General features: G+C 40.5%; 1 protein-coding gene across 1 annotated transcript in view; it reads right to left on the reverse strand.

Moving 5' to 3' along the window:
* LOC135220841 (delta(24)-sterol reductase-like) overlaps positions 1 to 25,745 on the reverse strand; it is a 55,372-nt gene extending 29,627 nt beyond the window's left edge. The window contains exons 1-2 of the mRNA XM_064258402.1: positions 25,623 to 25,745; positions 8,130 to 8,276 (exon numbers count right to left, since the gene is read on the reverse strand). Coding sequence (XP_064114472.1) covers positions 8,130 to 8,245 — 116 coding nt within the window. The 5' untranslated portion in view covers positions 8,246 to 8,276; positions 25,623 to 25,745. The remainder of the gene's footprint in view (positions 1 to 8,129; positions 8,277 to 25,622) is intronic.
* Positions 25,746 to 26,746: the final 1,001 nt, after the last annotated feature.

Here is a 26,746-nt window from a genome sequence, read left to right on the forward strand (position 1 = left end):
CACCTTTCAGATTAGGTTACTGTATCTTCAAGTTATAAGCATATGTAAGACTAAAACAATTGATTCTTCTCAACAAAGTGTCTACCTTATCTATTATTATTATTATTATTATTATTATTATTATTATTATTATTATTATTATTATTATTATTATTATTATTATTACATTGATGCCTCAGGTTATGAAATTATCCGTTCCGAAGCGGCCTTTGTATCCTGATTTTTTTTTTTTATCTAGACCTACGTTTTACATGTAAATTGCCTAATTCGTTCCAAGCACTACAAAAACACCACAGTAAATTTTATAATAAAGCTAAATTGACCAATGAACAATGAAAAACAACAATTTGGACCATTCAATACCTAACATAACCATGACTGTACCTGTAAATAAAGTATATTAGTGTACAGGGTACAAGAAATTCTGTATGTACATGTACGTACATGTGTAGTAAAATGTGGAACCTTACCTTTCGAGTGAGGCGATCTCCGAAAGTGGCAACAGAGGAGGAGGACAAATGGCAGAAAACATGAATACTTAACTTTACAAAACACATTAAAAGATGGCAGAAAACATTAACATTAAACTTTATGAAACACATTAACAAATGGCAGAAAACATTAACACTTCTTGATTATCTCCATCTTCGTCTCCATAGAAAACATCCTCTTCTTTCCGTGAACTTCAGCAACATTCTTGGGACCCATGGCTAATAACGAAAGTAATTAAGTTCACACACAACACAATAAAGTAACTTACAGTACTACAATGCAAGCGAAATCACTAACAAAAATTTACGTTAACAAACGAAATATATGTGAACAAACGAATTCCAGGTGTTTACAATAATGCTGCAGCAAAAAAGGTCAAGGAACGCCTTTACATAGAGGCATGATGGGACAGATGCTGACCAATAGGAGAACCAATGGGAGAGCGGGAGGATGGTGGCGAGTCTACTGAGTTAGTGGCACGTGAGTTTTAAAATCATTCTCGGCAGCCCGGGCAAATCTCGGACTTCACCCTTTCGCAACCTGAATTATTTTCGTACACAGAAGCAAAAAAATCTTCGTCTTTGCTTTTGTAACCTGGATTTTTCTTACGTACGGACTTTCATATGTAGAGGTTCCACTGTATTATTATTATTATTATTATTATTATTATTATTATTATTATTATTATTATTTTTTTTTTTTTTTTTTTTTTTTTTTTTTTTTTTTTTTTTTTTTTTTTTTTTTTGCTCTATCACAGTCCTCCAATTCGACTGGGTGGTATTTATAGTGTGGGGTTCCGGGTTGCATCCTGCCTCCTTAGGAGTCCATCACTCTTCTTACTATGTGTGCCGTTTCTAGGATCACACTCTTCTGCATGAGGCCCAGAGCTACTTCAGCCTCTAGTTTTTCTAGATTCCTTTTCAGGGATCTTGGGATCGTGCCTAGTGCATCCTATGATTATGGGGTACGATTTCCACTGGCATATCCCATATCCTTCTTATTTCTATTTTCAGATCTTGATACTTATCCAATTTTTTCCCTCTCTTTCTCTTCAACTCTGGTGTCCCATGGTATTGCGACATCAATGAGTGATACTTTCTTCTTGATCTTGTCAATCAAACGTCCCGTCTGGTCTGTTTGCACGTATCACCCTATCCGTTCTGATACCATAGTCCCAGAGGATCTTTGCGTGATCGTTTTCTATCACTCCTTCAGGTTGGTGCTCGTACCACTTATTACTGCAAGGTAGCTGATGTTCTTGCACAGCTCCAGTGGAGGGCTTTTGCTACTGAATCATGCCTCTTTTTGTACTGGTTCTGTGCAAGTGCCGGGCATTCACTTGCTATGTGGTTTATGGTTTCACTTTTCGTATTGCTTCCTACATATGGGAGAGATGTTATTTCCGTCTATCATACTTTGAACATATCTGGTCTTAGGGCCTGATCTTGTGCCGCTGTTATCATTCCTTCAGTTTCCTTTATTCTTTAGCTCTCCCCTCTGTAGCCATTGCCAATTGTCATCGCTGGCTAGTTCTTTAGTCTGTCTCATGTTATTGTCCGTGCATTGGTTTGTTGTGCCAGTCCTCTGCTCTTTCTGTCTTTCTCCTGTCTGTATATTTCTGGGTCTTCGTCTGCTTTTATTAGTCCTTCTTCCCATGCACTCTTTAGCCACTCGTCTTCAACTGGTTTCAGATATTGCCCAGTGCTCTGTTTTCGATGTTGACGCAGTCCTCTATACTTAGTAGTCCTCTCCTCCTTCCTTTCGTGTTATGTATAGTCTGTCCGTATTTGCTCTTGGGTGTAGTGCTTTGTGTATTGTCATATGTTTCCTGGTTTTCTGATCTATGCTGCGGAGTTTCTGCCTTCGTCCATTCCAGTATTCCTGCTCTGTATCTGATTACTGGCACTGCCATGTGTTTATGGCTTTTATCATATTTCCGCGTTGAGTTTTGACTTGAGTATCGCCTTGAGTCTCTGCATATATTCTTTCCTGATCGTGTCCTTCATCTCTTGGTGTTTTATATCTCCTCCTTCCATTATTCCCAAGTATTTGTATCCTGTCTCATCTATGTGTTTGATGTTGCTCCCATCTGGTAGCTTTATCCTTCAGTTCTCGTTACTTTGCCTTTTTGTGTATGTTGACTAAGGCGCATTTTTTCTATTCCAAACTCCATCCTGATGTCCCCAGATACAATCCTTACAGTCTGGATTAGGGTATCTATTTCCTTGATGCTCTTACCATACAGCTTGATGTCGTCCATGAACATCAGATGGTTGATTCTGTTGCCTCTTTTCTTGAGTTGGTACCGGCGGCATCCATCTTCTGTAGTACTTTTGTCAAGGGAATCATGGCTACTACGAAGAGTAGTGGGGACAGTGAGTCGCCCTTGGAAGATCCCTCTCCTGATATTAACCTCTGCTAGTTCTTCCAGAGCTTGTAAGTATTGTATTCCAGTTGCGCATTGTATTTTTGAGGAGCTGATGGAATTTTCCTCTGCCCCATATATTTTTCAGGCATTCTGTTAGCCATGTGTGTGGTATCATGTCGAAGGCTTTCTTATAGTCTATGCCATGCCATATTGCTTAGGTTGGTTTTCCTTCTCCTACTGTTCTCATTACCATTTTGTCTATGATGAGATGGTCTTTTGTTGTCCCCTACACTTCCTTCTGCAGCCTTTCTGTTGGTGGGGGTGGGATGGTGTTTGTGGGGCTCCTCTAGGTAGTTGTATAGCCTTTCACTGATGATACCTGTTAGTAACTTCCACATTATTGGTAGGTGGCAGGTGATAGGCTGTAGTTACTGGCTGATGATTTTACCCTTGTTACTCTTCCTTGGTCGGTTTTTTGTACTAATAGGATCGTTCTCCTGTGGTGCTATCCACCATTTGGTTGCTTGGTGATTTGAGATACAATGCTGGTTATTATTATTATTATTATTATTATTATTATTATTATTATTATTATTATTATTATATTATTATTATTATTATTATTATTATTATTATTAATAAATAATTACTATTTATAAAATTTTCAATCTTTTTTATGTTGCTTTTCTGTTAGTGACTTCCTCCCATAACTTACCTATACTTTTCATTCTTTCATACATGGAGATGTAACCATCCATTGGTGGGAACTTCTTTTTCAAAAAAGAAAAACATATTACATCTAAGATGAAAAACTAACAGTACTGAAAAAGGTGTGGGTAATCCAGAAGTTTGTCATTACTACTTAAGAGTTCCTTGAATAAGTTGTTTCTGGCATTCTAGTGCCCATTCCACTTAGGCTCTACTGAACTTGATAATGCCAGACAATGAGATTGGTCTGATTTGTAAAGGTGAATCTGGCTCCTAGTATACAAAATGTTTGACAAGGGCAAATACTGACGGCCGATGACTGACAATAAAAATGGAATTTTTATAATAAAATGAAATTTTTATTGCATACTTACCAAACAATATACAGCTGTAGGTCTCTATGCGGAAGGCAAAAGATATAAACTTTTGCGGTGGCGCCACCATTGCCGATGTAGGTGACTTCATCTCCACTTGAGGGAGGAAAAGGTACAACTGTTCAGGTGAAGACAATTTGTTCTGCCCAACCATCCCCCTGTGGGGAGGAGGGAGGGCTTTAATTAAATAATTGTTTGGTAAGCATGCAATAAAATTTCATTTTATTATAAAAATTCCATTTTTATTGCAGTGTCTTACCGAACAATTATTCAGCTGATTACCCATTGCAAGGATGGGGGGCTGTGGATGTAAGCTTAATTAAACAATATAACAAGATTTTTGAAAAAAGACAATAGTCAGCACTGTAAGTGCTTGTTGTACCTTGCCTTGTACAAGAGCTACTGCAGGAGAATACTGCCTCTGGTTGGTGCTCATCTCATGTAGTAGAGAGCTTGGATGTTTGTCCAAAGAGTGCCTCTACATAGAGTGGACTTCCTTTGAAGTCATGGCAGTTCACCGCTGACTTGACAAAAGTGAAAATATAATGCTGTCCTTGCACTGGCCAAAGACCAGACACCGCATACAAGCAAACCACAAGTCACCTACACCATATTAATATCCTATACCCACCATATTTAAAATAATCAACTGGCGAGTACTCCAGGTAAAAGTAGCCCCAGCTTCCTTTAACACAGCAACCTTGATACAAGAAAAAATTACAGAGAGGGAAAAACCCCCTATGTCCTTTCTCCCAACACCATGCCAGTTACGGAAATAGGACCAGGAGAAATATGATCTTCAAACACTATCTCAATCTCTTTCAGGTAATGAGACGCCAAAACCGATTTTGACCTCCAAAAGCACTCTGCAGGATCGCAGACAGCGACAAATTATGTTGGAATGCTAGGGAGGTCGCTACCACTCAGACTTCGTGTGCCTTGACTTTTGACACAGGTTAATCTGCTTCGTTTATATGAGTGTGCACTTCGACAATGAGTTCTCTCAAGAAGAAGGAGATAGCATTCTTCAAAAGAGGATGAGACGGATTCTTCACCAAACACCACAGTCAAGAAGGTCCTCTTATTTTCTCCGTTCTATATAGTGCCTTAGAGCTCATACTGGGCATAAGTCTTTTCTCTTCCTGCGGACCGAGAATGTCGGCCAAACTCTTGAGTGTGAAGGAGTGAGGCCAAGGTTTCGAAGGGTTTACATTCTTAGCTAGGAAACTTAACATCCACGAGCACACTGCGTCCCCTTGTGAGAAGCACTCTTTTCTCCATAGTGTGGAATTCGCTGACACGTCTTGCCAAAGCTAGACTATTAGGTTCCTCATTGTGGAAGACCGCATCGGCTCATAAGAAGAACTCAAAAGCCACTTGAGCACTACGTCCAGGTTCCAAAAAACTGAGTCTTTCGGGCACTTGAATGTCTCGAAAGACTTAATTAAGTCTGAAAGGTCAGTATTATTAGACAGATCCATGCCTCTGTGTTTAATATACAAATGCCAACATCGCCCTGTAACCCCTATTGTCGATGGAGCCAAGCATCTCGATACTTTTAGAAACAAAAGAAAGTCTGCTGTCTCGCTTAAAGAGGTCTCAGAAGAAAAGACTTTATTCTGCTTGCACCATCCTCTAAACACTCCCCACTTGGATTTGGTACAGTCTGTTAAAAGCTCTTCTACTTAGTGATAGCTTCCGAAGCTGCTCTCGAAAAGACCATTGCTCTGACAGCTCCTGGCAGTCTGTAACCTGTCAGGCCCAGAGCGGACAACCCTTGATGGAACTTTGAAAAATGCGGTTGTTTTGAGTAGCGGACTTCTTGGACGGTAAGAGTCTTGAAAGTCTACAAGTAGACTGAGAAGATCTGGAAACCATTCCTTTTTTTACCACAATGGTGCTACGAGAGTGGGACACATTCTGATGAAAACAAACAAATTTGTTCAGAACTTGCCTTATCAGCCGGAATGGAGGAAAGGCATGTGCGTCCAGCCCCGACTAGTCCAGCAGCATTGCGTCAACAGACCATGCTAAAGGGTCTGGAACTGGAGAGCAAAAGAGCGGGAGTCGATTGTTGCTGGAAGTGGCGAACAGATCTATTGCTGGTTTTCCCCATAACTTCCAAAGGTCGATGCAAACCCTGGCATATAGGGTTCCAACTGAAGAACCTGATGACCTCGACTCAATTCGTCCGCTAAAACATTCATTCTCCCCTGGACGAAGCAAGGAATCAGATATATGTACTTGCTTCCTTGCCGCCCACAAAAGAAGGTCCTATGCTTTCTCATAAAGGGAGAAAGAGCATGTTCCCCCTTGTTTTTGAATGTCGAATGTAAGGCAACATGGTGGAGTTGTCTGCATGTACTGCCACCTCTGTCCCTGTGATCTGGTGAACAAAAGCTTGTAGACCCAGATGGACCGCTGATAACTCCTTTGCGTTGATGTGAAGGGAACTCTGCTCCGTTGACCAAATTCCCAACACTCTCATTTCTCCCAAGACTCCTCCCCAACCTACATCGGAGGCGTCGGAAAATAACAGTAGAGTTGGGTGCAGAGGATGAAGAGAAATGCCTTCTGATAGTCTCAGCTCCAAGAGCCATATGCTAGATCCTCTTTGATCTCTTTCGTGATGATGAACACCTTCGAATTTGCCTGAGACTTTCTGCACCACAATACTTTCAGGAAGAATTGAAGGGGTCTCATATGTAACCTTCCAAGGTTTACGAACTTCTCTACTGACGATAAGGTGCCCAGAGGACTCATCCACTGGAGAGCAGAACATGTATGATGATTCAGGAACTCCTGAACTACCTGAAGGCACGACTGAATCCTTTTCGGGGAGAGAAAAGCCCAAAAAGCTTAAGTATTGAGAGTCATTCCCAAATATAGAATCTTCTGAGTAGGAATCAGTTGTGATTTCTTCTCGTTGACAAGAATCCCTAACAATCGAGTCAAACAAAGTCCTCTCTAGATCCTTCATGCACTGGCTTTCCTAAGAGGAGCGGAGAAGCCTGCTGTCCAGGTAAAGTGCTACATTGACACCCAGGAGATGTAGCCATTTCCCTAGAGGTGCCAATACTCTGGTAAATACCTGAGGAGCTGTCGAGAACCCGAAACACAGCACTGGAAATTGGAATACTTTGCCCCTGAAAACAAAACAAAAAGAAATTTTGAGTGTGGTTCATAAATAGGCTTAACCTCCAACCTAGCCTTACATCCTCCTGCACAAAACCTAACACCTGAAGGGTTAGTCTGACATGACGGCCTAATTGCCACAACTAATTGCAGTTAAGCTGACAAAAATGTAAGCAAACAACTAATAAAACCACGAAGTTGAGTACTTCACCAAAATACGACAGTCAAAAACCATCCAGCGATGAAAAAAAAATCCGCACCGACCACTGAAGTTAACCAGAAGCCGGCAGAGAACGAATTTCTTGACCTGACAGTTGTACCTGTTCCTCCCTCGAGTGGCGGGAGATGAAGTCACCTACACCTACATCGGTGATGGCGGCGCCACCTTGAGAGTTTAAATCTTTGGTCTGCCGCGTAGGGAACCTACAGCTGTATAATTGTTCGGTAAGACACTGCAATAAAATCTTACATTCTACTTGGCTGATGAGGTCTTCTCATAACCCAGATTTTAGCCTCAATTCTTAAATTGTTGCTTTCTTGCTATGATGGCTAAGCCCCCAGTATTTTCCTGCGAATATTTTGATTGGTTGAGAGTGGCTATCTATTTTTTTGGGTAGTGTAGGTGTTGCTCACACCTAGGAATGCTAGTTCTGTTGTCTCTTAGTGTTAGACTTATTATCAGATGTGAGTCTTGTTAAGTCCTGGTTATAAGGCCGTCTGATGTTGGTGAGCAGGAGGATCATTTCGAGTGTTGTTTTCAGAAATGCAAGAAAAGTGTTACTCATGGAGTACCTTAAAGAGCATTTAACTCGGATGACCCAACTTCATTTCAAATATAGCTTAAAACTTCCTAGCAAAACTTCATAGTTACTTTCAAAGAATTCTCACCAAAGAATGTTTACCTCTCCACAAATGAAAAAGACATTATTATTATTAGACTATTATTATTATTATTATTTAAAAAAAAAAAAACTTTATGTGTGTTTCCACTCATTTTAAATGGTCCTTAATAATACAACTCTTAAAATATATAATCTACATTTATTACTTACTTTTCCATTTTCCTCATGGCAGCAACAGCATCATACGGCTTTCTTTCTTTTACCAAGTGAGGCACCCCATATACTCCTAAGTCATTGAACATTCCATAGTTAGCACCTGGAACCATTTGATCCTTACGTGGAGATCGTAACTGGCCACTGATGAATGCAATGATAATTAAGTTCATTTAGTGGAAACATCCTAGTTCTTTCAACTAAAATATTTTGTATAATAATGTATTGACTTCGCAATTCAGAAAAAACTTAATACTGTGCCTCAGTCATAAGCAAATACTACATTATATTACCTTACTGATTTTAGAATTTATGAGAAACAACATATGTACAAAATTACCTAAAATATTGAAGTATTTCAATAAAATTACATGCATAAAAAGCTCTGTTGTACAGTAATACCCTGAGCCTGAGAGAGAGAGAGAGAGAGAGAGAGAGAGAGAGAGAGAGAGAGAGAGAGAGAGAGAGAGATGAGAGAGAGAGAGTATGAGTAGTCCTTACATAAGTATTAAGCTAACTTTTAAATGAAACTAAAGTTACTGTAATTCCCTTTAAAAGTTAGCTTAATACAATACCCTTAAAATGAAATAAATGGTTAATAAAAATAGAGGACTGTGTAAAGATTACATATGTGGAGAGAGAGAGAGAGAGAGAGAGAGAGAGAGAGAGAGAGAGAGAGAGAGATTATTATTTTTAGTATTTAATGTTATTTAATTTACACATAAAAGCTTAAAAACTTATAAATTACATGAAAAAATTGAACAAACACCTTTGCAGGGTTTCCCAGGATTTGAAAGTGTTACATTTGAGTTAGGGTGTGTGAAAATGATCTCCCGTGTGATAATTAGTTAGGTTCCAATAAAAAGTTTCTTGCTATTGTGAGTGAATTCGCGCAACTCGAATCACGTATGATTGAGGTATTACTGTATAGCAAGAAGTAAAATCTACTAGAACATCAAAATAAAATACTTCCACGCATTGAATATAATATAAAGCATAGTAGAAGTGGTCAGTAATATTGAAATTTTTTCTTATCCCAAGTTTTATTCCCTCTGTGTAAATTTCACAAGCAGAGAGCTCATTGTGGCCTCTGGGTCTGTAGCTGAAGAAGCCAGGAAACGAAAACACGGGAAACCTCGAGTTCCCGGGCACATAAGCTGGTGAGGCCGAGATGAAGCAGAGAAAGCCATATAACACAAGCACACACACAGACAATCAAAATAGCAAACACGGGCAAACAACCGGTTATAAGGCCGAGAGAAGACAACTGCGACTCTCACCCAGGCGGTTAAGAAAAAGACTAGCTAAACGCGATAACGTGGGTAGCTACGCGGTCTGTGGCCAGTTTTCACCCGATATATGCAAGCATTGCCAGATCTCACAGATTCCTTCATTTTTCATCTCCAATTTTTAACCGGTTCCAGCTAGGGACTAGAAAATTATCCTATTGTTAAGACCGAAGGTTTGTTCGCGTATGAACAATGACATTACCCTCAAGCTAAAAAAGATTGGTCATTTAACTCAGGGTCCCTTCTCTTGTAAAAACTGATAAAACTTATAAAAAAACAAAATTAATTTTTTAATTTTTTCATAAAACCATTATAGTACTATATGGAAGCCTGTGCTGGTGTAATTTCCAGACCCTGGAAGAATATTTAGTCTCCTCCATTTCCATCAAGAGTGCCTCTAGTAGTAGTACATTAGTACCTCAGACTTCGAACTTAATCCTTTGTCACATTTTTTTCTGTTATTAATGTGTTCAAAAGTTAAATTAAGAGCGTAAAGTACTGAAACAGTACGTTGTACCTACTGCAAGTGTTGTGCAGGTCCATGACCACAGACGCTAAAAACCTCGAGCAAGGAAATCCTAGGATGCCTCTACACATACGCTGGCAAGGACGAGTAGTTTCAGAGGAAGCCATAATTCTGAACACAAACACTCAATCACACAGGAAAGAAAGAACACGGGCAAAACACAACCGGCTTGGAAGGAGAGAAAAGCGTATTTATTTCAAGGCGGTTAGGAAAAGACTGGTTATCACGGGGTGAGACACGGTCTTAGACCAGATCTCACAGATTCCTTTCTTACAATCTCCAACTTTATTATGCATTTACCAGCTGCGCTTGGAAATATCCTAGTGTTAAGACCAAAGGTTTGTTCCGCATATGAACAAGTAAAACTTTCAAAATTTTATTTTTTCTCCGTACGATTTACAAACTGTTTGGTGAAAATGGTGCCCGGCTGGCTGGGGGATGGGGGGAGGAGAGACAGAAACCCTCTGAGGAAACCAAAAGCGCAGGAAAGAGATTAATTGTGCCACAATACATCAACTTACTGCTGGCAAATGGCAGATTTTAAAATAAACATGAGGATTTTGCAAACAAATAAGTAATAAGTCAAGAATGTAAGAAAAGGAAAGAGATAAAATAATTTTTCACAAGGAAGCCGTTTAAACAAACAATCAAAGGCATGCAGAAGCTGAATGATTTTGTTAAACTTTTATGCTAAAGTTTAGTGTCGTGAATTTCGAACTGATCATTCGAAATCCCCGCCATTTAACTTCACAAGTGTTGTGTTAAATTGGGGCAAGACTGAGGGATCTCGCGGGCGATTCATTGAACAGAAAGCTGTCCAATACATGACAGTTTATGACGCAATTCCTAAATGCATGGCGAGGAAGGAGTGCGTCTTATAGAAAAGAAGACGTTATGAATTTTCGTTAATAAATATAATTCGCTGATCACAAGTAAGAGATAAATTATCTATGTATAGATTTGGAGCCAAGGACTCCATAGTCATTAAAGAATTTGCAGATTACGGCCTTCAGCCAGAACTTTAAGTTAATTCATTGATCTTAAATAATAACGTAACAGTCATATTTCACATTCAAGAATAAAATAGATTTAGTAATATACGTAATGTCGAAATAATCGATGATTCCCGCCTGAATTACAAGGATTCTGTAGTTCACGCGGGAAAGCGTAAGTTTCCTTTGAAGAAAGGGCGAAGTGACGCGTCATTCCTGCCCAGAACCTGATCCGTGTAAGTACCGTAAAAATTTATGTCTCTCTCAATTCCTCCGACTCCCAGCCATTGCCATGCTAGGTCGAATTCCGTCTTAACAGTAAGTTAACTTATCCACGTATATATGTGCCATCCCTGCGATGAGGGACTCTATTTATGCAGCAAAAGAAGCTGCCAGTGCAAGAAAGTTATTTGTTTGTGACATTGAGTCAATGGGTCTCGTATTGTGCAGATTTTTCGTCCAGTTGTGGACTTAGTGCTTTACAAGCACGTGACATCAAAGATCCTATGTGCTGCAACATACAAAGGCCATGAGAATTTTCAAGTATTTGTATTAAAATGGTGAAAGCAGTACGAAACTGCATGTACTGTGGAATTCTGCTAGGAACTTTAGTTTCGGTGTTCTGTTAATGTATTTAAATGTTTATTTTTCGTAATAAAAACTGTTATGTTGACCAAATTTTATTGTATCTCACTCTAAGAGTTTAGAGTGCGCGCCTCCTCAAGGCCTTGTCATCTGCCCAGAACATCCGGGCACGAATCATATAATAAAAGTCGAGAAAATTCCCGACATTTGGTCCTTCAAGAACCGGATGACAAGTGCGCTCAAGAGCTTGAAGGGAAATTTCAATAAAGTATGGTCTATAGGGTAGCCCTGATAGGACACAGTCAGCTCCCACCGAATCTGCCACAGTGTTCAGATAACCAGATTGAGATCTTTAGAAGGCCAGGAGGTCTGGTCAGTCAATTTTAGATAGTAGTCTATCATTCTGGCAGAAACGGTATGAGTTGGTCGTGTTGTATGTAGGAGGAAACGACCTAGCAAAACGATCACCCCAAACCGTTTTTGGGTGGGATAATTTACGTACTCTTATTGAACACTTGAGGAAAATTTGTGACATAATTTGCTATCTGCGACGCAGAGAATCAGAGAGTATCTCCCTGATAATCGTTTTACTGTAAATTCTGTTGAAAAATGTCAAGAAGGTAAAGAACTTTAATGCGAGAATCTCCAAATACTGCTACAAAGAAGTCGGTACGGAGTCCGACACTTGCCAATGAACTCTCGTGCCTACCGCGAAGGCAAACAAAGAGACGGAGTCCATTTTGATTCAGAAATCCGTAACGCATTCCTCAATCGTTTAATGAGATTAATCAGAGAGAGCAGAACAGACAAAATAACTAGGCTCAGCTGTTCCGATGTGCAAATTAGCCCCACGTGTCTAGTCTTTGCACCCCGTCTTCCTAACGTAAGAAAATTCCTCATTTCCTAGTTTGCAAAACCCCCCCTAAGAAGTAGAGTAAATAATACAAAATGGCAGTGGCTATGATTGTTCACTTCGAGGCCTCGCTGAGTCTCACCGCGGACTTACTTGCCGCCGAATCACAGCGTGCGTTAGTAGAAACGTATTCTGAGAGCGTGTACCAAAATTTGGTGGCACACAGTTGAGACAAGAAGAAGGTCAGCTTCGGAAACTGTAACAAACTCAAGTCGTAAAGTTAGAATCTAACTTAGATGCCAGAATCAGGCAAACCTTAGCAGAAGCTGTGCGAGCTTCTATCCTTTGTTGAATCGAATCGATAAACTGAAAGTCACTCAGACAGGGAATGTTTCCCTCCCCAAATTGAAACCACTGCCTCTCCCCACCTTTGAAGGGGAAGTGCAGGAATATGCTTCTTACAGAGAATTGTTCACGATCCACGTGGATCGAAGGGCAGATTTGGACGATGTGTCCAAATTTACTTACTTATTAGGGACTCTGGGCAGGGATCTGCTTAGGATCGTTAAATCCCTAAGTGTAACCGCCACGAATTACCAGGTAGCGTTTAGATCTCTTGGATAAGCAATATGGTAATGTACACCAAACGCTCGTGATCTTGCATCGAAAACCTGCCAACATATTCGTACCCTCGTTGAACCCCGTAGAGCTGAAGAAGTTCAGGTTTGAGTTAACAGTGATCATTGAGCAAATTAAGAGGCTCAGTACTAACGATATAGGCCATGGCATGGTCATGAGCCTTATCAATCAGAAGTTGTCAGAAGGTAAGCTCTATCGAAAGGTCGTCGAACACCTCAGAAAATGACTATAATTTAGAAGAATTTTTTGAAGCTATAGACTTCATAATTCGCATGTTGGAAGATGACGCGTTACAGCGAGGCGAAAAATTAGAATCTGATAAGAATGACGATGTTAGCGTTAGACCCAAAACGAAACCTATGCAGAATAATTCTTATCCCTTTTGCAATGAACAGCACCCGCCCTCACGGATGCCGCCGAGTAAGTGACGAGGCTGCCAGACGCCGCATTCTACTAAGAAAGGGCCTGTGTTTTAATTGCCTTCAGTCAGGTCACCGTAGTGATAGATACACTAACCCCAATTCCTGTAAAAGTTGTGGAAATAATCATAATACTTCCATTTGTGATAATAGCAGCTTTAGAAAAAGCACATTCAGTTCCCTCCACTTCGTCCCGAAGTAATCCCAGTTTAGTAAGTAACAAGTCAAGCTACAACCTCCCGCCCAGTAGTAATGCGACGACCAGGCAGCACGAAAGAACCCCCGTCCGCCCAAAGAGAAAGTAGAATCACAAACCGGTGTAAGAGCGCCTAAAGTAGCCCCAAAACGTCCTAGTGTAGATCTTCCCTGTACGATTTTGCCAACGGCCATGGCCGAGATCCATCATAAGCAGGGGAGTAAACGGGTTCGTTTGTTTTTTTGGAACTCTGGGAGTCAACGAAGTTTTATCTCCGCTAAAACTGCAAAGCAGTAGGCCTGCCAGTGGTAGGCAGGTGGCATTAAACATTGCTCCTTTTGGTATCAGCAGAAATCAGTGGCCAGTATGACGTAGTGAGTTGCCGGGTTAGAGATGGGTAATAGAATTGTTCGAATGAAACTAGTTGTTCACGAGAAGAAACGTAGACGTCCCGATTCATAACGCAGGTTATGTAAGAGTAAGACAACACCTAGTGGGGGAAGGGCGTCACGTTAGCAGATCTGACAGTAAGAGCGATAAGTTAAGAACGTGCACATTCTTGTGGGTGCAGACTACTTTAATTATTTTATTATTGGAGTAGAAAGGATCGATGGGATATAAGTCTTTTTCTGACCCATAATGGCATGTCGCCATATGGGAAAGTGCCACAGTGGCTATTAGTCACAAGATAGATCATGTAAGAACACTTAGCATATGTAGGTCGCGAGCGAACCAATTGCATTTGATGTTGATGAATGGTGGCGTTTAGACACCTTAGGCATTGCCCCATACCGAGCAATACACTGTCCGCGAAGCAGAAGCTATGCGAAAGGTTTTCGCAGAGTGTAACGAAGAAGGCCTGAGGGATATCAGGTTAGCTTGTCGTTCCGTTCAGAAGGTCGGCCAGAAACCAACTTTAGAAATGCTGTAGCACAGCTGGATTCGTTGCAAACCAAAATTTCGTTTAAAGACAAGGAATGACTATGATCAATATCAGGGAGTGATCAACAAATACCTAGAGGCAGGATTTATATATGAAGTAAAAGATCCAAAAATAGAAGGATACTACATGCCAGCATTTCGCATTAAAAAGGATAGCCACACGCCACCCCCCTTAGAATATTGTATTCAATGCCTCATCCAAAGCTAAGAATAATAATTCATTAAATGTAATGCCTGTTACCTGGGCCTAATTTAGTAGAGTTGGCCTATAATTTGCTTCTAAAGTTTCGAATGAATAAATACGCCATGCTTGCAGACATAAGCAAAGCATTTCATAGAGTACTGTTAGATCCCCGTGATGCCAAATATACAAGATTCCTGTGGCGAGAGGTAGCAGGTCGAGCGCTGACCTTCGCTTTCAGAGTCTGGTGTTCGGCATCACGGCTGTCCTTTTTGTTACAACAAGTGTTGAATCATCATTTTAAGTTAGAAGGAAGACCTGAATTAAGCAAGTCCTTTTATGTTGATAACTATGTCAGTACTTTGACAGTTTGGATGAGATGAAAAAGGAACAAGAATCTGTCCACGCAATTTTGGATAGGGCCAGGAATGCCGTTAGAAGGGTGGGCAACAAACAGTATAGCCTTCGATAGCGAGAAAGAGTGGAAAGACCTGTGAATGTGAGCGTGCTCGGGTCTGAGATGGGCTCGAGACGTCGACCGTCTGTGTGTGAAAGAGAGTGAGAGGATTCGTGAATTGGGGGAGGGAGGGTGGGTACCTACGAAGCGTAGGGTGTACTATCTTTGCTAGTATCAATTTACGATCCGCTAGGTCTCAGTCAGTCCTTTATTTGTTAGGGGAAAACTGTTTCTCCAACAACTTTGGGAACAAGAGATGGATGGGATGACGTGTTATGTAAGGAAAAGGCTAAAGAAGCGCGAGAAACTGCTAGTAGAATTGAAATCAGTCTGTGAGTTAACATTTCCGAGAGCGGCAGGAGTCAGAAGATCCGAACTCCATATTATTCACCGATGCCAGTATAGTAGGGCATACGGTGCTGTAGCATATGTCAGAGATGAAGAAAGTAATGTAAGATTACTCACCAGCCAAATGAGAATCACTCCGAAGGGAGCTCAAAATCACCATCCCTAAATTAGAACTTTAGCATTGCTGCTAGGTTGTAGGCTGGCAAAAACAATTAAAGGGCTAATAGAGCCGCAAGAAATTAGTATCTGGTCAGATAGCAAAGTTGCCTTAGCATGGGTGGCATCAACCGGATGCCAAGGACAACAAAAATATCTTTATATCTACCGTTTGGCGGAAGTTGTTTTTCTCCGCCAGATTTGTGATTTCAGACTGAAGTATGTGCCCAGCAAACAGAATCCTCCTGCTGATGTCTTGTCAAGGGGTGCAACAATCCAGCAATTGCAGCAGAATCCTCTTTGGCGCCAAGGTCCAGAGTTCTTGGGAATCCCAGGAGAGCCTGTTCCCTTCAAAGAGGAAGATCTAACGAATATCAGACCGTGGTAGCGGCGGTGCAGGAACTGAGGGAAGAAAACAAGGTCTATTCCCCCAGAGAGATATGGGAACTACTACTCAGGGAGGTTTGAGTTCCGAATTTTGATTATTAGTAACCAAATTAGTGGTTAAAGTTTGCAAAAGTGAAAAGGGATCCTTTTCGAGCTCTTGTCTTATTAGAACAAAAATTCTTCTTTTTTACCTACTGTGTATGCATATTTGGGAGGATGAGGTCAGACCCCCTCGTGAGATATTGAATTTTGTGAGGCAATTACGTCTAATAATAGTAGACAAATTGAATTGCACTAGGGACGAGTGTCCCAAATTGAAGAGATGAAATTTATTTAATCTTTGCCTGCTAAGGGACACTTAGTCAGAGCATACTTAAAGTATTTGCATTGTTTGCACCTCCAATGTAACGTCAATACGCTAATGGCGATTTTTCGACAGAAATGCTGACGCCGGGTCTGAGGTCAATTGCTAAGCAAGTTGTACGGAAGTGTCCAGAATGCGTGCTAGCATTCCAACCGCTGATGAAACAACCACCACCACCCCCCCTGCCGAGGAAAGAACTCACCTTGCAGAAGCCATTTGCCGCAGTCGGCGTGGACCACACCGCAGCCATACAAACCGAAACGCGGCCAGGCTATATCCTCCTCATGACATGCATGGCCACCAGGGCCGTGTATTTAGATTTCTGCCCTCCTGGATGCGGAGGAATTTGTTCTAGCTCTTCGAAGATTCAGCGCTACGCATGGAGCCCCGACCCATATCACTTCTGATAACCACCAAACGTTCAAGACGGCCAGCAACCTCCTTCAGGGACTTTATGAAGAGGATGAAGTCCAGCAGTTCCTGAGGAGGACTGGCGTAGAATGGCGATTCCAAACACCCGTGCGCCGTGGAAAGGCGGCGGTTTTTCGAGCATCTGATTGGTGTCACAAAATGTGCATTGCAGATAGCCCTCGGGAGAAAGCATCTCCGGAGGCCCACGTATTGACTCTAGTGAAAGCGGCGGAGGCGGTAGTGAATAATAGGCCGGTTGATGTATATCGGTGACAAATGCGAGGACGAGGTCCTCCAGCCCCTCTCATTTAGTGCAAGGTCACTTAATCAATTTGATGGCACCTGTTTTGCCAGATGAAGACCTTAATGCATACCTCACCTCCCAGAGGCTACGAGATCGATATCTTAAACTAACAGACACTTTGAAAGCCTTCCGAGAGATGGTGGAGGAAGGAGTACCTGAGTGCCCTAAGAGCCCGACACGATTGTCAGTCTGGGGAACCCACCAAGCTGCACCCCGGAGACAATCGTGTTAGTAAAGCAAGAAAATCAAAAGCGGGCAACGTGCCCCCTTGGACGCGTCGTGGAGACATACCCAGACGACGACGGTGTCGTGCGTTCGGCCAAGATATTGTTCGAAGATGTTGAGTCCCTGCGTACTGTCAGCCACTTGGTCCCCCTGGAACTTGCCCCCTCAGATGACGATGATGGCGTTGGAGACGAAAGGTGTGACGATGTTGATGGCGCGACGGAGGAGATGGTGCGTGACGACGACGGCAACGAAGAGGTCCGAGACGAGGGAGCGTACAGCCCAGCAGTAGGTATTCCAGGAAATGTTGTGACGTCTGGGGACGACCAAGTGATGGCACTGGCTGCCACACTCTGAACAATCAGCCGCAAAGGTCTTGAGTGACAAAGACGCTGACGATATTGGTAACGTAATAGAGCGATACCAATACGGTAAGTGAGAGTGCTGAAGTGAATGATACTGAGGTATCGAGTGATAGTGACTTTGACGTTAGTTAGGCAGACAAGACGTTCAGAACGCCTTTTGAGAAAGGCTGTTGCTAAGCAGCGTGAGTTGATGAAGCGCTTAATGGAAAGCGTATATATTAAGATTATGGCTAGAAACAGTACAAGAAGAAAAACAGGAAGGACCCGTATTCTGGTAGGCAGGGAGGGTGGACCCAAGTAAGTGTAGGTGAGTTGAATCCTCAGAGGATGGAAGTGCGTCGGGTTAGCGTAAGGTAGTGGAAGCCCCCTCTTGTGCAAAACAAGTCGAGTGTTGTGCAGAGGTAGCCCCCACCCTCAAAGTAGATTAAGAAAAATGTATATGAGTACTTGTAGAGAAGGGAAAGCGTTTTGAGGGCATGTGTCCCGTAAAAGAGTACATACTGAATCAGTTGTAATCTGTGTTTCCTTAAAGGCAAATGGCCTGTCTATCTGATTAATGCTTGTTGATTATTGAAGGCGAGTAGCCTAGAATAACATGCGTGTTGCATGAAGATTATTGAAGATGAAGAGTTAATATAGAAGTTTCTCTTGCATGTTGTATTGACATTTTCCGAGGCGAGTGCCCAAAGTCTATGCTTGTTGCATACAAGTTGTCCATATATGACTGTTTCATTTTTCATGCCATTGATTGAGTGAAGGCAGAATGCCTTATGAGAGTATATTCATGTTTCCTTGATCTTAATTTTACATTTATACTTTTGATCTTATTGCAGGCCCATTGCCTATTGAGTTTCTGTGCTGATTCATGTCTACCTTATGTGTATGGGTACATTTATTTATAATATTATCTGCCATTGATGTTTTATTTGTATATGACATTGATTACCCCGGGTGTAATGTTGATGTATAATTTCTTTGACATGTCATGTTTTTTTTGTGTACTCTGTTAGTCGTTGTGGAGCGCTACGCAGCGAGCATGACTGAGTAGTGTAGTAATAGTTACTCCCCCCCCCCCCCCCCCCCCCCCCCCCCCCCCCCGAGCTCAGTCTTTCCTGAATTGTCCAACATTTTAACACATACTTCGGGTGTGGAGTATGTCATGAATTTCGAACTGATCATTCGAAAATCCCCGCCCATTTAACTTCACAAGTGTTGCGTTAAATTGGGGCAAGACTGAGGGATCTCGCGGGCGATTCATTGAACAGAAAGCTTTGTCCAATACCACGACAGTTATGACCGCAATTCCTAAAATGCATGGCGGGGAAGGAGCGCGTCTTATAGAAAAGAAGACGTTATGAATTTTCGTTAATAAATATAATCGCTGATCACTAGTAAGAGATAAATATCTATGTATAGATTTGGAGCCAAGGACTCCATAGTCATTAAAGAATTTGCAGATTACGGCCTTCAGCCAGAACTTTAAGTTAATTCATTGATCTTAAATAATAACGTAACAGTCATATTTCACATTCAAGAATAAAATAGATTTAGTAATATACGTAATGTCGAAATAATCGATGATTCCCGCCTGAATTACAAGGATTCTGTAGTTCACGCGGGAAAGCGTAAGTTTCCTTTGAAGAAAGGGCGAAGTGACGCGTCATTCCTGCCCAGAACCTGATCCGTGTAAGTACCGTAAAAATTTGTGTGTCTCTCAATTCTCCGACTCCCAGCCATCGCCATGCTAGGTCGAATTCCGTCTTAACAGTAAGTTAACTTTATCCACGTATATATGTGCCATCCCTGCGATGAGGGACTCTATTTATGCAGCAAAAAAAAAGAAAAAAAAAGCTGCCAGTGCAAGAAGTTATTTGTTTGTGACATTGAGTCAATGGGTCTCGTATTGTGCAGATTTTTTCGTCCAGTTGTGGACTTAGTGCTTTACAAGCACGTGACATCAAAAGATCCTATGTGCTTGCAACATACAATGGCCATGAGAATTTTCAAGTATTTGTATTAAATTGGTGAAAGCAGTACGAAACTGCATGTACTGTGGTTGTTCTGCTAGGAACTTTCGTTTCGTGTTTCTGTTAATGTATTTAAATGTTTATTTTTCGTAATAAAAACAAACTGTTATGTTGACCAAAATTTATTGTATCTCCCCCTAAGAGTTTTTAGAGTGCGCGCCCCGCCTCAAGGCCTTGTCATCTGCCCAGAACATCGGGCACGAATCATATAATAAAAGTAGAGAAAATTCCCGACATTTAGTGTGAAAAGATTTGTTCTTTCATTTACTATTTTGTTAATAGTATTGTTCAACTAGACTAGACTGTGTCATTTGGCGCACCAAACACTGGCTCAATTATGACTTTTTTCTTTTTTTCTATATTGCATTGGATTGTTTTCATATTTCATCGTTACGTTAAATTTACTGTGAAATTCCATTTTTGTGTGAATTGTTATCGCTTTTACATGCATACATATATTTAACTCTGTCTTCTCCTTTTCTCTCCTCAACTTATCAACACTTCCTCATTCAGTCTCAAGTCAGCTGGGCGTGATGTCGCCGCGGTTACGTATAATTTTATACATCTTTTATGCTAAATCTTATATTGAAAGCTAAATTGTATATTAAATGCTTTATACTTTTATTTATTTTGTCAATTACAGTTACAATTAAACTATATATTGTAAATGAAAAAAAAAAATTATTACAGTTTTTCTCGTAGGACGCAGTAGGCCATCGATTACAAGAGTATAAACCAGATAATCAGTCAGTTTGAAGTACGAGCATTTGTTCGACAAACGATACAAAATTTTCTCAAAAATTTTGTTCAAAAAATAGAAAGTCAGGCATAAGAAATGTTCGACAAACAAGGTACCATTGTATACATAATATTACAGTTTTTTTTTTTTTATTGAAGCATTGGGCAACGACCTTAACACTGACTGATAAGTTGAAGTTACTGAAATAGTAAATGAGGTTAGCCTAACTTCTTTGCCAAATATTTTAAAATCTTAGAGATACTGCTTTTATATATTTTTGCTATAATAACTCCATAAGTAATTACTGATTTTATTTTATGTACCAACTAATGTAGCCTATATGCTACATAGTACTAACCTTAACCTGGTGCTTGGGAACTGCCAGGGTAATCAAAGGTTATGAAATATGTAGAAATATTGTACAGATGGATATCAATTTAGTTTTGTCTTAACTGAATTAAGAAGCATTGTGAGTCAAGCCTTCAAGACAATGTTATTGCAGTGATTGTGAGTTAATATTTTAATGCGTTAACTATTTTTATGAATATGACCCATTGATCATGTTTCTTTGCATCTATGGACAAGTACTTGTGGCGATGTTGGCCTTGGTTAATTTGAAGAAGTGTTTGTGGCCTATACATACAGTAAAAGGTGTAGCTAGCACTAAGTAGTTTTCATTAAACACTTGATCCTTTTATCACTACTGGGTCTAGGGCTATTTTGCAGGACCTTTCCCATGCAGCAATCATGTAGTGAACGGGACCCTGATAGAGTCCACTCAACCCCATCTGAAGTGTCTCTACCTTCCAGGGGGTAGTGATTTATCTTGGACTTCTATACTGCCTTGGCTCAATCAAGATTCATGCAGACTTACCCTAATATGAAAATTCTTACTTGGTGTAACTTAACTTAGTATCAGGGGGTCCTCGGAGTTACGACGTTGTGCCGTTCTTACGATGCATCGTAAACACGATTTTCAGCGTAAGTCGGAACATTGAAAAATACCACATGATTTAATGTAAATACCTATCAATAACAACGAGAGAACAATTCCTTACCTTTATTAGTTTGATTGGCTTGCACACTGGAGAGGAAGCTGCGGTGCTGGAGAGACTGGGGGAGGTTAGTGAAGAGAAAAAGAACCTCCAGAAGTTGCTGGAGATGCTGAGGCAGATGATTCTTGAGGTGAGGCAGAACATACTAGTACTGGAGAAGCACCAATAACCTTTCCATTTCAATTATTAGACCACTACGCTGCTTAGTTATCACTGTCGCTTGCATAGGAGCAGATCCTTTCACATGTTCAACGATGCGCTCTTTATCTTTGATAATGGTAGCAACGGTCGAACGGCTAAGGCAAGCGAGCGGGCCAATGTTTGTTGGCGTTTCTCCCTTCTCAGATCGCTTTATAATGTCCACTTTAATTTCCATGGTGATGGCCTTTCTTTTCTTCGATGCACTACCATCAGAACAGAGTCCGCCTTGCGCTTTGGGAGCCATAACAAAGAGCAAAAAAGTTACAAAAACGATACAACACGAGGGAGAGAGGAGGCAGTGTAAACAACCAAAAGGCGTATGGGCGAGGAATGAGCGTAGCGAAGCGACGCCGTCCTCTCCCCCACAAAGCGTATCTTCCGCCGTGCGGCTGGAACTAGTTCGCGTTTGTTTACGTTTGCTTACGACGCTAAACCGCGTAAGACGGAACGACGCAAAATATTATTTTTTTATATTTTTATGGGGCGCGTTTCGTAACACGAAACATCGTAAGTCGAGACCAATCGTAACCGAGGACTTACTGTACTGCCCGCTAACAATGATACAATTACCTTGCTCATCAGCTCATGCACGGCTTCCTAATAGGGAATTCAGCTTGCTGTACTTTCTGTACCGACAGGCAGTGATGATATGACTGCCTTGGCTCAATCAGTTCATGCAGGCTTCCCTAATAGGGAATTCAGCTTGCTGTACTTTCTGTACCGACAGGCAGTGATGATATGACTGCTTGGTCTCAATCAGTTCATGCAGGTGTCCTGATAAAATAATTCTGACTTGATGTACTTTCTATACTGCCAGGCAGTGATGTTTTAACTGCCTACTCTTATCAATTCTTGCAGGGGTTTCCATAATAGGCAATTACGCCTACTGTACTTCTGTCTATACTGCCAGGCAGTGGTGATATGACTGCCTTGGCTCATCAGTTCATGCAGACTTCCCAGATGGGAAAATTCCACTTCAGAATTCTGGAAGGTAATCATGAACAGTACCAAGGATGACCCCAAGAGAGTGTAGCTCCTTTGACGACTCCCTTGCTACTGAGCATCAGCAAAGAAGTGCTATCTATAAATTCCCAGGAGGAATTCCAGTCTGTCCTGGATATGGAATTGGGTGTGATATGTGAAAATTTCTTATCCTTAGGTCATGGGAACAGAGTAATAAAAAACCTAATCCCAAAAAGAAGTTGTATTAGTAGTCTGGATCACCATCGAAATCAGAATGGATAATAAGAGACAGCTATGTACTCACTCCCAGAGCTCTGACTGATAACAATTAAGATCCGCTTGGAAAATAAATTCAAATCAGAATGTAATATGCGTGCCAGTATATGCCCCTGAGAATGTATACCAAAACCCTTGGTGAGACACCTCAGTGTGCATCCTTTCACCAGATGGAAAGTACCTCATTAATGAAAGGAAAACTTATTGAGGTTGAACATATAGAATTTCAAGACAGAGAGGCCTTTCCCAATACTGAATGGTGCTTGGTCCCCACAACTGGAATTCAGAAACCATTGAAGCAGTCGGTTATCCTGCCTAACCATATGGCAATGAAAGCCAAATAGAAGCCACCATATTAATGAAAGCCATAGAAGCAACCTTTCGCCAGTTTGATGGAAAATACGTACAGTACAACAACAATTTTACAGAACCAGTAACTAAAAAAAGTTTTTTTTAGTTACTGTGCATAAATATGTAAATGTGCATAAATATGTAAAACCTGTTTTACATATTTATGCACATTTCACAATTTAATAACTCAGATATGAAGCCACTGGCCACTGTAACTAATGTACTTTACCTAACACCATTCTGTGAAAAATATACTCTATGCGCATAAGTCATCTCCAATGACACTTCCTTAATGTTTTAACCTCTAGAAAACTTGAACCAGAGGTTCATTAATTTTTTTTAAATCTTATTTAATAGTTTTCAAATGATGATAATCTCCTGGTATTTGCTTCTAGATCACAACATAAAAATGACTTACAATTATTCATATACCTTCCCACACGTCCATGCTCCTCACCATAGGAAATATCTTTTACTATAATTTTCTTATGCTAACATCTTCACATTTCCTTGAGATTCTATGCATGTGGTGCCCCCAATCACAGCTTGTCCTCACTCTCTAGAGATTCAACTATTATACAAGACTCCAGACTGCTCTCTCTCCAGAACATAACCAATACTAGCTTTACTACCATCAGGGCCCCTTTTTTTGCATAACTATCGACAGTACTATATCAAAACTTCAACCCATAATTCTGGCTGGCTGCTCTTCTTGAAGACAACTACCAATCTATGACACTCAAGACCTCATCTCCCCCAAAGAGAACAAATACAATCCTCTGAGTTCAGTGGATGAGCTGTTCTTACAAAAAAGAGCATTGGTTAGTCATAAATGGCAACTTGCAGGACCAGTCTATTCTTGTCCCTGTCAACACCTAGGTTCCCTTCCCTCTAGTAGACAGACTTGCAGACATTAACAGTGCAGTATGATTGTTTGTTTGTATGGTGTTTTTACGTTGCATGGAACCAGTGATTATTCAGCAACGGGACCAACGGCTTTACGTGACTTTCGAACCATGTCAAGAGTGAAATTCTATCACCAGAAATACACATCTCTCACTCCTCAATGGAATGGCCGAGAATCGAACTCGCGACTTTTGGTGGGACGCCAACACCATACGCCACTGAGGCTCTTAACAGTGCAGTATGACAATCCTCTTTAGCTCCCTTCTATATACTAAAAGCATTTTTTCTCAAAAACTTTTGTTGTCTATGCAAATCAGTGCCTTGCTCTGAGGCCTTTAATCCCCTCACCTCCACTTTCACTGGGTATATACATCAGTGTCCTATACGAAACCTATATGTAGTACATAAAAGCGAGAGCAGGGGAGGGAACATAAGGTTACCAACTTACTAAGAGAGGGTTTCCTGTCAACTCTTTAGGCCCTTACTTCAGGTTAACCCAGGGGGGAAAAAAAAAACTATGTAAGGTAATGGTTTGTATATAAGAAGCATATTTATTTCAAAAAATATTGTCATGTTTTTTTATTTTCTCTAATGAACTAAGTGAATGTTTCAACTTTGTGAAGAAACTAAATAGGTTGAAAATGGAGGGCAATTTAAAAATGAAGTACAGGTGGACAAACTGTGATGATGCACATAACAGAATAACACTATAGGTACACACAAAAATATTGTTAAAGAGAATAAACATAAAATGAGAACGGATTAGAAAAAATGGTGAGAGAAGTGTTGTAAGACTACTAAGATATAATAAGATGCAAGTTTCAATAAAAAAAAAAACAGGAGTATCAATAACGAAGAAACTTTTACCACCAGGAAAAAACAATATTAAGAAGTTACAGTGGATTTTATTTTCAAGAATTTTGTACTCATACTAATATAAGATGGAATAAAAGATGCATTTGAAATATGAAGTTTGAGAAAGGGGAAATTACAAGTGAAATTACAAGATTACACTTTCACCGGTACTTGAAAAGATAGGAAAGAGTTGCTGGCAACTGGGAGGGAAATTATATGTTATTATGATGAAGAGAGCTCCTAAAAATGGTGGTGGAAGGAGAGATGTCATTTGAGAAGTTGAGATAAAGGACAGAAATTCCTATTGAACTGAAGGGGAAAAGTACACTTTAGCACTAATTTCTTTCAAAATAAAAGGCTTTTCATGACACTTGTAACTTTCTAAATTTAAATATGATAGCAATTAAAAATACTGCACTTCCAAATTTAGGAAGAGAAAGCTAAATCAACATTTAAAAAAATAAAATGTTTTCATTACCTATGCGGTCCATGATCATAAATGCGGCATGGGTACACCAATATGGATAAATATCAAATAGTTCTTCTGACTTATCGATCTGAGCTTCCAACTCATTCATTGGAAGAACTATCTTGAAATACCTGTAATTTCAAATTGGTTTATATGAATTAACAACTAGTGATGACAGTAGTAACCAAACACAGACCTGTATCTTATAAAAAAAAGAAGAAAAAAATAAAAGGGCGTTTTTAAATACATTTGGTTCTTTAAAATATAAAAAACTGAAAAATACAAATTACAGCACTCTCCTTGTATTTCACAAGAGTACACTTATGGCTACATTTTTCATGCAGTGATATGTATTTCATGGATCTTCCCCTAGCAATATTAAGTATCGCAGCCAGATGTGCACTAGGAGACCATGATTCAGCACCATAAGGAAAACAAGATAGCACACATGCATGTAATTGATCTTTGTCCATATTATGAATATTAAGATTAAAGAAACTCTGACAAAAAAGAAAGTCTTAGTTGCCTTTCCAATTAGGATAGATTTTTTCCCTGCAAACTATGAAATTGTGGAAAAATTATAACCATGGACAGCAAAAAATCACAATTTTTTAAAGTAAATTGTAATTTGGAATTACGGCCGTTAAATTCTTGAACAAGGTGGTTAGGCAGTAAGTACCGTGTGGCAGGCGGGTAGGCCAGCCAGCCTGCCCTGATGTTAACACTCCACTTTGCCTTTCGGCCCAGGTTAAGATTGAGGGGTGGCAAGAGGTAGGCATATATGTAAAGGAACTCAGGTTTGTATAGGTAGAAAAAATACAATTTACTTTCAGAACTTGTGATTTGTTCCTACACGATATACAAACACTCGGTTCTTTACATAAGGAAGACTCACTGACTGGAGGGAGGAATATGAGTGAGTCTCTGGAGCTGACTGGAGTTCTACACACCTGGGCTACTCCTCCCGGTTGTAAGAGCTAGGAGGAGTGCCCTCCCTCTGAGAACTTGATCAGAGTATAGGAGCTGCATGATCAAGAGTCAGACTTCTGGGCCTTTTCGAAAGGAGTGAGGAATCGTAACTCACCCGAAAATGGGCTGTGAAGAATATTTAGAGTCGGAGGCATTAATGCAAA

The sequence above is a fragment of the Macrobrachium nipponense genome, chromosome 2 (assembly GCF_015104395.2).
Source record: "Macrobrachium nipponense isolate FS-2020 chromosome 2, ASM1510439v2, whole genome shotgun sequence".
In the NCBI taxonomy this organism is placed as follows: Eukaryota; Metazoa; Arthropoda; class Malacostraca; order Decapoda; family Palaemonidae; genus Macrobrachium; species Macrobrachium nipponense.